Source organism: Euprymna scolopes, chromosome 45 (genome assembly GCF_053919585.1).
Source record: "Euprymna scolopes isolate OS-2025 chromosome 45, ASM5391958v1, whole genome shotgun sequence".
NCBI lineage: Eukaryota > Metazoa > Mollusca > Cephalopoda > Sepiida > Sepiolidae > Euprymna > Euprymna scolopes.
The window spans coordinates 18,524,865-18,541,532 of NC_136526.1; the positions used below are offsets into that span (position 1 = coordinate 18,524,865).

The following is a 16,668-nucleotide window of genomic DNA, read 5'->3' on the forward strand; positions in this document are numbered from 1 at the left end:
GAGCCTGACGTCCATTCAGTGATGCAACCACTAAAACCTGACGATCGTGACGTCCATTCAGTGAGGCAACCACTAAAGTCTGGTGAGCCTGACGTCAATTCAGTGAGGCAACCACTAAAGTCTGGTGAGCCTGACGTCCATTCAGTGAGGAAACCACTAAAGTCTGGTGAGCCTGACGTCCATTCAATGAGGCAACCACTAAAGTCTGGTGAGCCTGACGTCCATTCAGTGATTCAACCACAAAACCTGACGATCGTGACGTCCATTCAGTGAGGCAACCACTAAAGTCTGGTGAGCCTGACATCCATTCAATGTAGAAACAACTAAAGTCTGGTGAGTATATGTCAATTACGAGGCAACCACTTAAGTCTGGTGAGCCTTACGTCCATTCAGTGAGGCAACCACTAAAGTCTGGTGAGCCTGACGTCCATTCAGTGAGGCAACCACTAAAATCTGGTGGGCCTGACGTCCATTCTAATGAGGCAATCACTAAAGTTCCCAAGTAATAACTGTTTGTGGAAGCTTTCAAAGAACCGACTGGGTTAGCAAAACTCAATTTGTTGAAAATTTTTAAACTTTTACATTTTCTAACTAGCTCAACATATTTTAATCAACTTTGTTTTATTGGTTTGAAAAATAAATGTGCAACATGAAATGACACCTTCCTTTCTATCAAACAAACTATGTTGTTTTGACAGATTATTATTTAGTAAATTTGACAGGAAAATTATTAACGTTTTTACTTGTTTCTATAGAAAGGAAATGTGTAATTTAAAAGTTTAATTCGATAATTTTCTTGCCGAATTTACTAAATCCAAACCTGTCAATACACTCTAGCCTTGAATTTCAGATGCTACCAAATCTCACCTCACGCATTTTAATTACTAATCAATATTCTGAGTAGTATATTGATCTCATTTTCTTACTATAAAGTCGTATTCCTGTCTGTTTGCTTGTTTGTCTGTTTGTTCACAATTTGATTAATTTGTAGAAACGGTCAACTGCTTCACAAATTAATTTTATACCACCACGGATGCTCACACTTTCATTCCATCATGAATTTTATATATACTATTTATATATACTATTTAGTCAAATGAAATCTGCATTCAAGAAATAACCTCATTTGCATATTACATTAAAGAAAATCTATTTTAATAATCAGCTCCATATTATAAAGTGTTAGTTATAATAGAATAGTTTAATTATTCTATTAAGAAATATTATTAAAAATTGAATTATTTTAATTGGTCCTCTGACAAAAGGAGGTTTGAACTGTAAATTCACCCTTGTCCGTTCATACTTTTCTCAATAACTACACCTTGGAATTTTTTTAAATTTTGCGCAAACATTAAGCATGATATGAGTAAAAAGTAACAGAACCGATTTTCCGGCAAAACTAGTTGCCTCCCCCCCTAGGGGTGCCTTTCGGGTTAAAATGGCTAAAATTGACACTTTTGTGCTTATTAAAAAAATTGATGCCTTGGATTTTTATAAAACTTTCTGAAAAGTTGTAACGAACTGATTTCTGTATATTTTTGTTTGCCTATACTTCGCGATAAGTCTTGGGTGTGCCCCCAGGGTCTCTTTTAGGGCTAATAAAAAGAGTCCGTTTTTGGGACTATTTTATCATATTTGTCCCAAATTTTCTGTGTATGTCTATTTAGCAGTTTTGCATGGTGCTGAACTTAAATTTAAATATGTTAAGACCTTGGTGACTTTTGGGGATAAATAGTGGAGGGGCAAATGGTGGTCATTTCTTTTTTTGCATGGTGCAGAACTCAAATTTACATATGTTAAGACTAAAACTGCACCGTTTGTTCATTTTTACCAGGATTTGACGTCCCCGGGGAGGGGGGTAATGCTAAACTTAGTTGTTTTTTATGTCTTGTTCACTGTGCACACATGGGGGACCATGCATGCTTCACTTGTTAATTTATTTTCGATTATTATTAGATGACATATATTGCCTTTAAAAACGAAAATAAGCAATGAGAGTTATTTCCCCTTTAAATTATGGGAGTTATTTCCTGTTTAATTTTCATAAACGAAAATGGATGTGTTTTAATCTTCCGTAAATCAAACGTAATTTACTTCCACGAAACCGTAAGATATTCAAAGTATCTTAAATAGCATGTGACTATGACAATACCCTCGCCACGCCAATATGTTTTAACCTGACAACGTCGGGCACATAGATAACGTTAAACACATGTAGTTATCATGTAGACACCATTGCAAAGAAACAAAGACAAAGAAAAAATTCGACTCACTCTTTTTCCAGTGAATCAACAGACATTTATTTGCAGGTACTTTCTAGAATAACGCCTTATCTCTCGTCCAAAAGTCTTCTCATGCTCTTATGTACTTAACAAGACTCTGCCGTGTCAAACACCTGGTGCTCTGTCGTTGTCAGGCCATGCTTAGGAAGAGTCGTTCCGTGTCGCTCTCAGTTCACGTGTGTAATGTATCTCTGTCTTTCTCTAACATCAAGGTTCCACGTTTTTCCCCCTCATAATATTGTTCTTTCTTTTTCCCTGCCGTGACATCACCTCGCACATGGTTCGGTATTACCATATGTTATCTGTGCTGCTGCTGCTGCCTTACTCGCGTCCGTGCTCCGTTACACATACAGCTAGTATTAAATATTATAATTAAGGCAAGGACAACAGCATATTCTTTTCCTTGTTTTGACTCTCAGGTTATCCATTGCTAATTTTTTTTTTATGTAGAGTCATGTGGTTCTCGGTTGATTACTTGTGTCTGTGTCGGATATATATACTCGATAGTAAAACCAATGAAAAGAATATGCTGTTGTCAAAGCCCTAATTATTACGTATATAGATTGCCAAACTTGTATTTATTTTCAGGTGAGGCTTGTTTCGTCACACAGAAAGAAAAATCATGGATGCATAAAATATATGTAAGACCGAATTAGGAGTTTAGGTGCCATTTTTGTAATTTTATTTTTTTTATTGGAAATACTGTCCCCCCCTCTCCTTCTCGTTTATCTTCCTTTCAATCGCAACAAATGGTTCTTTGCACTACTCTTTTCTACCATTATTCACATCCGGACCGTTTGTGTAAAATTACTTAATTCTGCGCATGCCACTAACGGTGCAATTTACCTAATTAACAAATTGCACCGATTCATTAATGTTCTTCTCTGTTACGAAACACCTGCTGAGGATATGACTTCTTTAAGGTTTTTTTTTTCGTCTTTTACACTGACACCAAGTGTTTTTTTTATCTTTTGCACTGACACCTGGTGCTTTTTTTTTTTTTTTTTAAATCTTTTAAGGAGGTTTTATAGGAACGGAGGAGGAGGGTTTCGTTGGGATAAAATGGTTGAGGTAAAAAAAAAAAAAAACCTTTTTGTCTTTTTTTTGTTTATTTGTTTTGTTTTTATTTTTCAAGCCAAAAAAGTTTTTGTGAACTGTTCTAGATTTAGCATACTTCTTTCAAAACTTTTTTTTCTTTTTTTTAACAACATTGTTTGGATTAAGTATTTATTTTCAAAGTTTGTTTGGATTTCTTTTCTACTATTGAACGAGTAAACATTCATGATCAGACTTTATTAGACGGATTATGTAGGTGCTAAGTCTGCAATAAATTTAGCTTTTTATTCTCCCCCCCCCCCCCCAGGAATTTAAATTGCATTCTTTATTTTTATTTTTACATTTTATTTATTTTTTAATAAACGCTTCTATAGAATAATATATATATATATATATATATATATATATATATATATATATATATATATATATATATATATAATTATTATTAGGCAGCATTTTTTCATTTAAGCAAACATTAAATGCAACGGAGATACTTTGTTTTATGATTCTTTTTTTATTATTTCAATATTAGCCAGCCCCATTATGCAAACTCCATTAATATATTTTACTAAAATCACCTAACTTCAGAATTGAAGAAAATGCAATTAAAAATATTGTTCGTAGATATTTTACGCCTATTAATAGCAACTCTAAAATTAAATTTATTATTTACTACAAGAAGTTTAGAATCCAAAACCCCGTGGTAAGAAATAACTCATCAACGGATATACAAATGTTAGAACAAACCAATAGGGTGAATAAATTCAAATACTCTCCAGGGGGAGGTAACTCCGAATAAATAATATATACATTGGGCATACAACGACAACGTTGTCCCGGCGAATCACCTTACATTTAAACAATAACTAGTGATATATAGAAACATTCAATAAAAGAACACAACTGTACCCCCCACCCCTCCCCCCAAATCTTAGAAAAATCCTCGTCGACAACAAGAATTATACGTGAAAATAATCTCAAAAAATTATAGAATTCTTGAAGCGTCATACATTAGAATTCTTCACCCTAGTATAAATAATATTACATTCTCGAAATGTAGCAATATATTAAAATGTCTTGCGTAGCGCGTAATGGACGGACTTTGCCAATCGTGCCCACGAACTTGCTGATCTTAATATTCTAATTTTCAATCGACCTATATTGTTAATCGATTTCTCATCGACTTTATATATTTTAACTTGCCATCACGTAACGCGGTTTAATGTACATTCTACTTTTCACTTTTTAATTTCCGTTTTCGCTCCTGCTCACTTTTACTTCCTCACCACCTGAAGATGATTCGTGGACGAATCGAAAGCGCTCGTGACAGTAACAATTATAGCACCTTCATTAATATTTTCGATTTTCATATAAAAAAGATTATACGGAAAATCTAAAAAAAAAAAAAAAAAAAGAACCATAAAGCAAAGTATCTCCGTTGCATTGAATAATGTTTGCTTGAATATATATATATATATATATATATATATATATATATATATATATATATATATATATATATAGTTATTTATAATATATATATATAGTTATTTATAATATATATATATAGTTATTTATAATATATATATATAGTTATTTATAATATATATATAGTTATTTATAATATATATATATAGTTATTTATAATATATATATATATATAGTTATTTATAATATAATATACATATAGTTATTTATAATATATATATATATATATATAGTTATTTATAATATATATATATAGTTATTTATAATATATATATATAGTTATTTATAATATATACATATAGTTATTTATAATATATATATATAGTTATTTATAATATATATATATATATATAGTTATTTATAATATATATATATATATAGTTATTTATAATATATATATATAGTTATTTATAATATATATATATATATATAGTTATTTATAATATATATATATATAGTTATTTATAATATATATATATATAGTTATTTATAATATATATATATAGTTATTTATAATATATATATATATATAGTTATTTATAATATATATATATATATATAGTTATTTATAATATATATATATATATATAGTTATTTATAATATATATATATATATATAGTTATTTATAATATATATATATATAGTTATTTATAATATATATATATATATATAGTTATTTATAATATATATATATATAGTTATTTATAATATATATATATATATATATATATAGTTATTTATAATATATATATATATAGTTATTTATAATATATATATATATATATAGTTATTTATAATATATATATATATAGTTATTTATAATATATATATATATATATATATATATATAGTTAGTTATAAAATATATATATTTACTTACTGATATTTTTAATATCCATATGTCTAATAGAATGGACAATCGACTATTTTTCCGATATAAACAATATTTAACTATTTCTAATAAAATTAACAATGAACTTAATTACTTACATTCCATTTTCCATTATTATTTTTAACACTTGCCTACAGGGTTCGATTCTAACCTTATCCTTATATCATTTTCACTTATCTAGTAGGTCTTCTTACTTACATTAGAAGGGGACAGCCCTTTCATGTAACAGTTTTCTGACGTTTTCATGACGCTTAAATCCTCTTAAGCAGGGACAGAATTCCTGCTGCGGTCAGTCTGTGCACCATCATCAATATTTTAATTTTTTTAAATGTTTTTATGTAAATTCAACCCCCCAAACAAAAAGAAAACAAAAGAGACAAGATTATCGTCAGAGATATGCAGCAATGGTGTATAAAAATACTGTTAAAAGCGGTATCTTTCATACAAGTTTAAATAAAGCAGATAGTGAAACATCCCATAAAAGCCAAGTCAGAGGTTAAAAGCACATGTCAGGATATGACGTCACTGGACAGGAAGTAAGGAATGAGATGTGAACTAAGAAAAGAGAAATATCTGCCCTTGTTTTGCCCGTGAATTGATTGCGCCAGAATGCTGTTTTTCAAAACCGCCTTCGTCCGCCCCTGTCTTCGTATTTGACTTTTTCGTGACACCCAAGTCCTTCTGTGCGAAGCGAGGATCCTCCTGCGGTCGGTCTGTACGTCGTCTTCGGCATTTTAATCTTTTCTTTCATGCGAATTGTCCCTCTTCCGCCGCAAACAAAATCGCCGGCATGAAATCCAAACATCCATTAATTCGTCGAATGTTAGGAATAACGCTTTGAGATTAAAAGCTACGCATTTTAAAACGATTATAAATAATTCCCTGACATGTGCATCGATTAAGGCATAATTGCCGCTAATTCGCTTTGTGAGACCACGTCGAAAACACGCAAAGCACAATAAGATTATTTAAATATTTGCTGCCTGAAGTTTTTAATCGGTAAAAAATACATGATTAATTTGCAACCAATACACAATTACCAGTGTTGACAAAACAACTTAAATCATGAATGTTTCTTTTGGTAAAATGTCTTTTCAATTATATTTCATCATTTGTGTATATCAATACGTTTTGCTTAGAAGCTCAATGCTTGTTAAACATTACAACAGAGCATATATAAAAGAATAGCAGTATAGTTACATTCCAAGATCCGAATATTTATTTTTATGCAAAACTGCTCCTTCAGCATGGTAAAATTTTGGTACATTTTTTTTTTTACAGATTCGTTGTGTTATGCAGAAACAATCGATATTATTATGTCAATAACAATTCTTTTTGTGTATATACTCATCAGAAAAATTAAAAGTTCTTTGCCTAGAAACAAGATAATGCATGACAATATTATGTCGAAAAAAAGAAAAAAACATTTATAGAAGATTCAACATCTTGTGTTTATTCCGGCAGCCATCGTGGCCCATTTTCTAAAGCTAGACAGGTTTTTATTCAATGGTTGAATTAAAACGTTTTTACAATGTTTTATTTTACAATTAAATTTTTTACTACTAGCGGGGGTACCCGGCATTGCCCTGTTGTAGGTGTTTGCATAAGAGGGGGGGGGGTAAAGTAAAGAATAAGCGGAGAAATAACCCTGTTTAAATATCAAAATAAAAATAAAAACGATGTTAAACTTCTGTAAAAAATCGGCAAAAACAAAACAAAACAAAACAAAAAAAAAACAGCGAACAAACATTTCGATTCGCTTAAATCCAATGGTGCGTTTCATCCGGTCCATTCCAGTTTTTTTTAATCAACTACAAAACGAAATAAAGCGAAATAAAAAATGGCATGAATAAACCTTCGATTCGCTTAAATCTAATGGTGCATTCACCCAATAGAAAACATAGAACGAAAAGAAACGTTAAAATGCCATTCCATTTTTTAAGCAACTATGAACCCAAATCGGTGTTTCTTCGTACTGTCCCTTGCAAACGGATCCGCAACGGTGTAAATTGTAGCGGAGGTAGGAGGAATTTATTAGAGAGAAAAGATTTTACAACTTCCATTGATTCTAACCGATTTTGGCCGTGAACTCTCACCAGAAAAAATATAGGAATCCACGATTATCGAGGAAGTGTAGAGGTAATAGGCTTATAACACACCTCATAACGTGCTGCAGTTTGTGCATATTGCATTTGCATGAAATATCTTGACTTTCAATCCTATTAAGGTCAAACTCAGAAGGGAAAAATTAGTTAATTTCATATATATAGGGATTATTATTATTACTTAGGAAACTTTGGAAAATGTGATGCGATCATATGTGAGTCATTTGCAGCAATATAGATAACATGCGCTTGACATTTTTTTTTTTGTTCGTTGCCTATAAGTTTTATTATAACGTTTTGAAGCTATTAATATTTTTAAATAATGGATACCGTTCCACTTTTATTACTTTTCCTAAATGAATAATAATGTATTTCTTCGATATGTTATTTAGGATGTGCGCAACGTAAGGGGGGTTAAACCATATAGTTCCGAGATGTTTGTGTAGGGTTCTTATTGTGTTATGATCAGAGCTGTTTTTGGTATGGTTGGCATGTATTGTTACCTAAAGGTAATCTCTAAAAGTAGACTACTTCATAGTTAATATCAGTGGTTATTCTTAGGTCTATATCACTAAAGACTTTATGAAACATCTATTTTGTGTTATCTAAATTTCTGTCAGCAGAGTTAACACAGAACAGTGCGTTATTCCTATAACCTCTCACACTCGGTACACGTTTATTGACTTTCAGTAGAATTTCGATTTTAGTCCTGGGCTCTCATCCTAATATCAAAATTAAGTTCCCTATTCCTTTTCTCATCCAAAATTTATTGCTGTATTTAATTATTTATTTATGTATGTTCTGTTATGTAAACAAAAATATAAAATATAATCGCAAAAAGCGGATTTTCCTAAAACACACAGACACACACATATAACACACACACACACACACACACACACGCACACACACACACACACATATATATATATATATATATATATATATATATATATATATATAACAACATTTCATCAATGGGACAGAGATTTGAACTTAGCCGCTAGAAAAAAACGTGAAGGATTACGCGGAATTTGTTCACGTTTCACCTGCGTCTACTGGCATTGGATAAAACATTATATAAAAAAAATTAAATTAGCTCTAATGATATGAGAATATTAAAAAAAACAAAAATGCAGAGAAAAATATCTATATGTCTATAAAAGTGAAATTGTGTGTGTGCGCACGCGCGTGTGTGTGTATGTGTGTGTGTACATTTCCCTTCCAAATTGCTCAATCGATTCATTGAAAAATGGACAATTTCACCAAGTTTGAAGACGATTACAATATGGGAGTGTGGAACATTTGTTGATCCTCATTCAATCTTGGCAACGTCGGGTCTTCCTTCTCGTGTATATATATATATATATATATATATATATATATATATATATATATATATATATATATATATAATCATTAAATAAAATAAACTTTTTTTGTAGACCAGCCAATAGAAGAAAAGAATTAATATTCAAACAATTTCAACCAATGGGGAAAAAGGATAAATAATTAACCAATGAGAAAAAAAAATATAAATTGTTCAAAACCAATTAATTTATTCCTGATAATGAATCCTGAATGATTGGAAAGTACTCGGACTTATGATAAATATAGTGATTACATCAGCCAGTTCCCGCCAGAAGTGAAGATTGTTACTCGGAAGATGGAAAGGATCGAAAATAGAATTAATAGACAAAAACGTCTATTTATTTAATGAAACAGCAATAGAGAAGAAAATGCTGCATGAACAAATGATTAATAAAACATGTTAAAAGACATCTTGAAAAAGAGTTAAAAACATATTTAATTTTAAAAAAAGGAAGCACAAGATAAGTGGATAGTCCTTAATCCGCGGAGTTTCGAAGAAATACTCTCCTTCTCATCAGAGGGCAGGAATTAGCAAAATGCAGGATCGGATTTTGCATATGAAAGTATTTAATGAAACTACAAGTAAGTCACAGATCTTACTTGGTTAAAAAAAAGGGTGAGGTAAGGGGAATAGGAGGTAAAAGAAAAATGATAAAAAGATTTCACATGAATGGATAGTCCGGTGAAGGGTAAAAAATCCAAGAATGGTAAAATCCAAAACGGTCGAATTTAAAATTTCAAATCCAATGGGTAAATTATATATATATATATATATATATATATATATATAGCTTCTTCGTTTACGCACATGAAATTAATATACAAAAGTATAAATTTATGTGTAAACTTTAAGTATTTACTTCAAAAGTGCTCAATACGTAGTTAGAGCTAGCTAGTAATTTATAAAATATATATGGCGATTAAGCTACACTGAATATTCCGTGTTTCATCCACTCTAGGATTCTTCAGGCTTATGCGCATAAGCCCGAAGAATCTTAGAGTGGATGAAACGCGGAATATTCAGTGTAGCTTAATCGCCATTAAGCCTGAAGAATCCTAGAGTGGATGAAACGCGGAATATTCAGTGTAGCTTAATCGCCATATATATTTTATAAATTACTATAGGTGCGTATGGATTTCTAAATACGACGCATTCCAAAGACGTTCTCACCAGTATGTCATCTTCCCGGTAGTTACATGAGAAGGAGGCTTCATGGGCCACGGGTGAAAGTTCGGACTCGGTAATGTTGGACAAGGTCAGTATATTGAGAAAAGCGGACAGCTGAACAAATTGAAAAACGCCAATTATGAGATAGGGAAGACCATATCAGCAATGTGCGGAAATATCTCGTCACAGTGAAAAGTATCAGAATACGTCTCGCTCTGTGTGTGTGTGTGTGTGTGTGTGTGTGTATATAGAAAGAGATATATAGAGATATATATAGAGATAAAAATGGCCGTGTGACTTGGTTCGTTTCTTTTTTATTTCTCTATCTCGTCGGATACTATTTCCATTCTTCTCATCATATATATGTGTGTGTGTGTGTGTGTGTGTGTGTGTATAAACATATACTATTATGACATGATAAAATGAAAATAGAAGTTACCGCATCTGTGCGCGTGCGTGCGTGTGTGTTTATATATCCACAAGCACATAATTCCACACGAAAGACATTAAATATTTAAATCTAATGAATTCCTTCACTGAATATATGATATTCATTGATAAAGAATTAACATCACCGTTAGATTAAAAAAAAAAAAAACACGCACACACATATAACATGATAGAATCTTAGATCATAGTTCCATTCCAACATCAGGAATATGCGAAAATGCCTCATAATACTGAAAAGCATCAGGATACAAGTCTCGCTCTCTTTGTCTCTGCCTCTGTCTGTCTGTCTGTCTGTCTGTCGGTCTGTCTGTCTGTGTCTCTCTCTCTCTCTCTCTCTCTCTCTATATATATATATATATATATATATATATATATATATATATATGGAATAAATATTATTTTTATCTCTCTATCTCGTCGGAATACTATTATCATCATTCTCATCTATAAATTTAACAGCGAAAATGTGTGTATGTATGTGTATTCGCTTTTTGTATATGTCTGTAAAAGGCTTTTTTTTCGCTGGACTTCTCGCTCTGATCGTTCCTTCTTAAAACTTTTTATATCACGTCTAAATGATAATATCGAAGAGTTAAGAACGGTAGTCGCCTGTCTATTTAATTTGCCCGACTTTCGCGCGCTATTTTTTCCAGATTTTTAGAGCGTCTCGTGTATCTTTCATTTTTTAGTATAAAACAAGCGAAAACTGGCTTGCAGCCGCGTCATGTTTCAAGGTCAAACATCACGCAACTTAAGTTTCTCGCACCTGTTAATTTCATTTTATAAACGTTAAATTAAGACTCTTTTCATTTCCTCTTCTCTCGTGGCCGAAATGGTTAGGTCCCAGGGTTTTTTCCCCATTTCGTTTCGACCTCCACGTCAAAGGCTCGGGGTTCAAGCCTACTTTCCTACTAAGATTATTTTTCTTTTACACCTCTAAACACCCGGCCAACGGTTTTTTTAAAAACAGGGTTGTTTTGATCACCCCCCACAACACACACACACCTACAAACACCCGGGCCACGCCGGGTACCCCCTGCTAGTCTATAATATAAATCTCATCTGTCTGTTTAAATGTATGCTTGCATGTCTGCCTAAAACTTTCGACAGTGGCGACAAATTTTCACGAGATAGGTATCGTTTTGAAGCCCGACCCTTTGGACGACAAATATCGAAAAATTGGCTAAAAATATTAATTCCTTTACCAACAGCTAGACATTTTTTTACAAGGAGAGGTCACTTTTTTCACCAATGTTTTCGAAAGTTATCCCCTCGTTTCGAACGACTAGTAATGATTTAAATCCTCGCCACTTTCGGTTTGGCGATGGACGCAACCGCAAAGGCGTCACATTTGTTTTTCACGTTCTTTTTCTCCTTCGTGGTACAGGCTCGAGCCTGCCTGCCTGCATACTACCACTTTTTTTTTTGATCAACACACACCTTCAAACACCCGGGCAACGCCGAGTCCCAGGTTAGTCATATATATATATATATATATATATATATGTATATATATATATATATATATATAATAAACACATATCATTATAACATAATAAAACGAAAATAGAAGTCACCACGTATGTGTGGAGGGGGGTGTTCATATACCGACAAGTACATAATTCTATATGAAAGACATTAAATATTTAAACCTAATGGATTCCCTCACTGAATATATCATATTCATTGATTAAAAAATTCACGTCACTGTTAAATTCAAAATACTACACGCACACACATATAACGTGACACAATCCTAGCTCATATTTTATTAAACACTGTTAGAAGTGTACACGTATCGGCCAATGTTTTGCCATTAAAATGTCCTCGTCCGAACTTCATAAACTTGTCGAAACGTCCATCGATCTGCGTAAACTGCTTGCAATGTTTATGATTTTATTTGGTTACAAGCCTTAAGCATGTATTTAGCACATTTGAAAAATTTGATTTTTAGTTCATGTTAGCAACCTACTGAACTTAATCAATTACCATATATATATATATATATATATATATATATATATATATATATATGATATAACGCACATTCTACAAACTAATACAAGGAAACAAGTGCGTGCGCCCCCCTCCCCTACGCACTCATTTTATAACACGATCAGCCGGTCACTGAGGTGTGACTGGCTTCACAGGTTATACTAAATGTCTTAGAGTGGTCTTATGAATATGTGAAAAATAGCCAGTCATTAGGATCTGTAAGAAGAAAAGCATACCGGAGATGTTGGATGTGCTGTGTGGCTCCTTCTTTCTCTTAAGATGACTTTTTTTTTTTTTACCCTAGTAGCGTTCTGGTTGGAATTTTCTATCTTCATCCTGAGGACCGCTTCGTTGTTTCAATGAAGGCATTTATGGCAGATACAAAAAAAAAAAAAAAAAAAAAAAAAAACGACACGCGACACAATTGTAATATATATGAAACAATTGTAATATATATGAAACTATTTTATTTTACATTATGCATACAATATGGATACAATATATGTTACAAAAACTTTTACAATTTACATATCTTCAAAACTAAACTAACTAGCCTAACTAGTATTGAGGGAGGGGATGTTTACGGAGAGACAGAATTGTGCGTGCTCACCTCATGATGGTCCGTGCAGAAAGAGAGAGAGAAAGAGAGAGAGAGAGAGAGAGAGAGAGCGCTATGAAGGGATTTATGGGAAGGCATTTCTTTGTATCTCTACGCTCATGGCCAAATCACCACTCGGCCATGCTGTAGAGTGTGTTAGAAATCGTGGCACTGAGAAATAGTGCCACATTTGACCATGTACCTACGTACCCCTCACTTCCACTCAAGTAAAAAAAAAATAAAGAAAGAAAATGGAGGAAAAGGAGAAACGTAAGGAAAGAGAGGGAAAAGCAAAAGGCAGCAATGATTATAATCTGACCCCCCCCCAGTAAGCAAGGGTAAGGGTGGAACACACATGAAGACCTTTAGAATCATTTGCAGATATTTCCGCCGCTTGGAAGCATGTCAATGCGGAAACGCTCTTATACATTTCAAATATATACTTAAATATTTTACATTTTGAATTCTGTCTGAAGAGGACGCTTCACAGAACGTCTGAAATGCGTTAAAAACTGTTTCAGTGATTTAAAAACATTATTAGAATCATCTAAACATATTTTTTAAATTAAAAATTATAATACGGTATAATGAAATAATGTTAAAAAATACGTACCAATTGTTTGTGACCTCTCATATATATATATATATATATATATATATATATATATATATATATATATATATATATATAGTGGAGATGGTAATTAATAAAAACTGAAGAAAGTGCTCAATACTGTTGTAGAGCAAATATGCGTTTTATTTTTTGTTACCGTATCTTTCTGTTAACAGGCCGGAGAAGGAGAAATGGACTGTTTAAATATCTAGAAAAAAATGTTGGAAATATCATATATAAAGGTTTTTGTTCAAAAAGAAAGCGAGTCGATTTTTTTCCTTTCTTCTGTTTCCTTGCGACAGAGTCTACAACATGTTGGCGCCATTACAATGTAACGACACCGTTAAAAAGAGGTGTACAACGTTACAAGTATAAGATTTTGTGTTTAAAAACATTGATGAGCGCATGAACGTCAATAATATGTATATGTTTGGTAAAACCATAGAATTATCATAATGAATTACGGACGATGTATTATAGACAGGGTTGAGTTAAAAGGGCATATGCTACCAAAACTGTACTGTATCTTAGCTTTCGTAAATACCAAACTGTGTCACTAAAAATCACGTGATCTGCTAACACCACAGGTGATGTCCACGGACCCAAAGAACTGACTATTACGGAAGGATTGTTATTTTCTGCTTAAATTCTCAAACAAATTTCCCAGGGATTCATAAAATTGGCCCAAAGTGACTGCACTTTATTTGTTGAAAGATAAATATTATTTTACCCTAGCGGGGAGGCGCCCGGCATTACCCAGCCGTAAAATACGCTTAAATATGATTTTTTTTTTTATTTGTCTAGATTTCGTATATACTATTATAGAGTGGGTCTTTCTTTCTTTCTTTTTTTTTTAAATTATTAAATTACATTAAAACTTGTATAAAAAGAATGTTCAAGCATTATTTCTGTGAGAAAGTATTTTTGTATAATAATACGAGCGGGTGGGGGTGGGGGTAAAATGCGCTTAAATATAATGTTTAATTATGTAAGAGACAGGAGAGTTTAAAAAGGAGGTAAGTTTTCGTTTCGATCTATTTTATAAAAACAAGGTGGCTGCAATTTTTCACCTGCTAACACGATTAAAGTTGTTGTTTTTTAATAATTCAATAATATTCAGGTAATTTTGACTGCATAATTTGGAAGCTACCATTGTAATTTATTAGAATTGACAAAAAATATCAGTAGAAACCATTGTTTTTTTATCTGAAAACTTCATTTATCGACTACAAAATTCCATTCTGATAATGTAGAAGCACCATTTTTTCTCATAAGTTTGATTTAAACAGATATATATATATATATATATATATATATATATATCTGCATTAGAAACTTTTTATTTCAATTATTTGTTTGAATTTAAATCGTTGTCATTAAAAATTATTCATCGTCATCTGTCGTTTTTAAACTTATCGTTTGATTTTTTAAATTATTTTTTTATTTATTCGTTAAATCCATAATTCATTTTTTTTATTTTGCAATATTTGATTGTCTCTTGCATCAAACATACAAATTTTGCATAGATATTTAGTCTTTTGCTTTTTAATTTATGAAATTTTTAATTGATAAAATTTTTAATTTGTGAAATTTTTAATTGAATAAAGTCAAGTCTCACTATAAATCGAATCATGTTCTTTTATTTTCTTTATATTTTCTTTTTTTTTCCAGGTAAGTCACGGCTTGAATTTCGAATTCCTTTTAATTGGTAAGTATTTTTTTCTGAAAATCACTTTATTTTTCTAAAAGAAAGTCTTCACCGTACACATGGTTGCAATACACATCGAATAAGAATTAAGTACACATCATAGTTGAGAGGATTTGTAAAATCGACTTGAAATTATAAATAGTATATATATATATATATATATATATATATATATATATTTAAAGGAGATTAGAACAATAGTCTAAAGAGCAGAGTGTATTTTAATGTAATAGTAAAATTACTAGTTTAATTAAAATACAGAGAAAGAAAAAGTGCTCGTTGTAATTTAGATATATGATAAGCTCGATAGGTAAATATCCTAGAGCTAATTTAATGAGGAAATTTTGTTTGTTAACAACACTATATGTAAAAATTATTGTCCGTAGCTTGATGTCTACCACAATAAAAACATTGTTTTCTGAAACGATCGTACAAATTATTGATTTTGTTGTGGTTCCTTCTTATGAAACGGATTTTTAATTTAATTCTATTTTGATTTTTAAATTATCAATCATATTACTAAATATGTGTGTGTGTGTGTAAACGATAGAAGAAGAGAGTAAATTCAATTCTATAAGAGGAGATAATATTATCAGAATAATATAAAGCTCAACAAATTTTAATGGAGCTTATATAGGAGACAATAGAAGTGGAAAATTAATTCACAAATACTATATATTGGTATATATAGAATGAGTCATTTATTTAATAAGGATATATATATATATATATATATATATATATATATATATATATATATATATATATACAGTTAGTTGGGGGATAAAGGGGACTCTTTATACCAATATATATATATATATATATATATATATATATATATATAGCCAGTAACACGCGTGTTCATTAGTCTACTTTTATGCACGTGAATAAATAGATAAATAAAAACAAATACGTCCCATAAAAAATAAGGCGATCTA

The 16,668-nt window shown here is 31.2% G+C and overlaps 1 protein-coding gene across 2 annotated transcripts in view; it reads left to right on the top strand.

Moving 5' to 3' along the window:
• The window catches only part of LOC145269274 (uncharacterized), an 874,757-nt gene that overhangs the window by 635,977 nt on the left and 222,112 nt on the right, over positions 1–16,668 (top strand). The window contains exon 3 of one of the 2 annotated variants that reach the window (XM_080124955.1): positions 15,694–15,844. The exons of the other annotated variant lie outside the window; for it this stretch is intronic. Coding sequence (XP_079981081.1) covers positions 15,694–15,697 — 4 coding nt within the window. The 3' untranslated portion in view covers positions 15,698–15,844. Of the gene's footprint in view, positions 1–15,693; positions 15,845–16,668 lie in introns of those variants that run through there. 2 annotated transcript variants of the gene reach the window in all.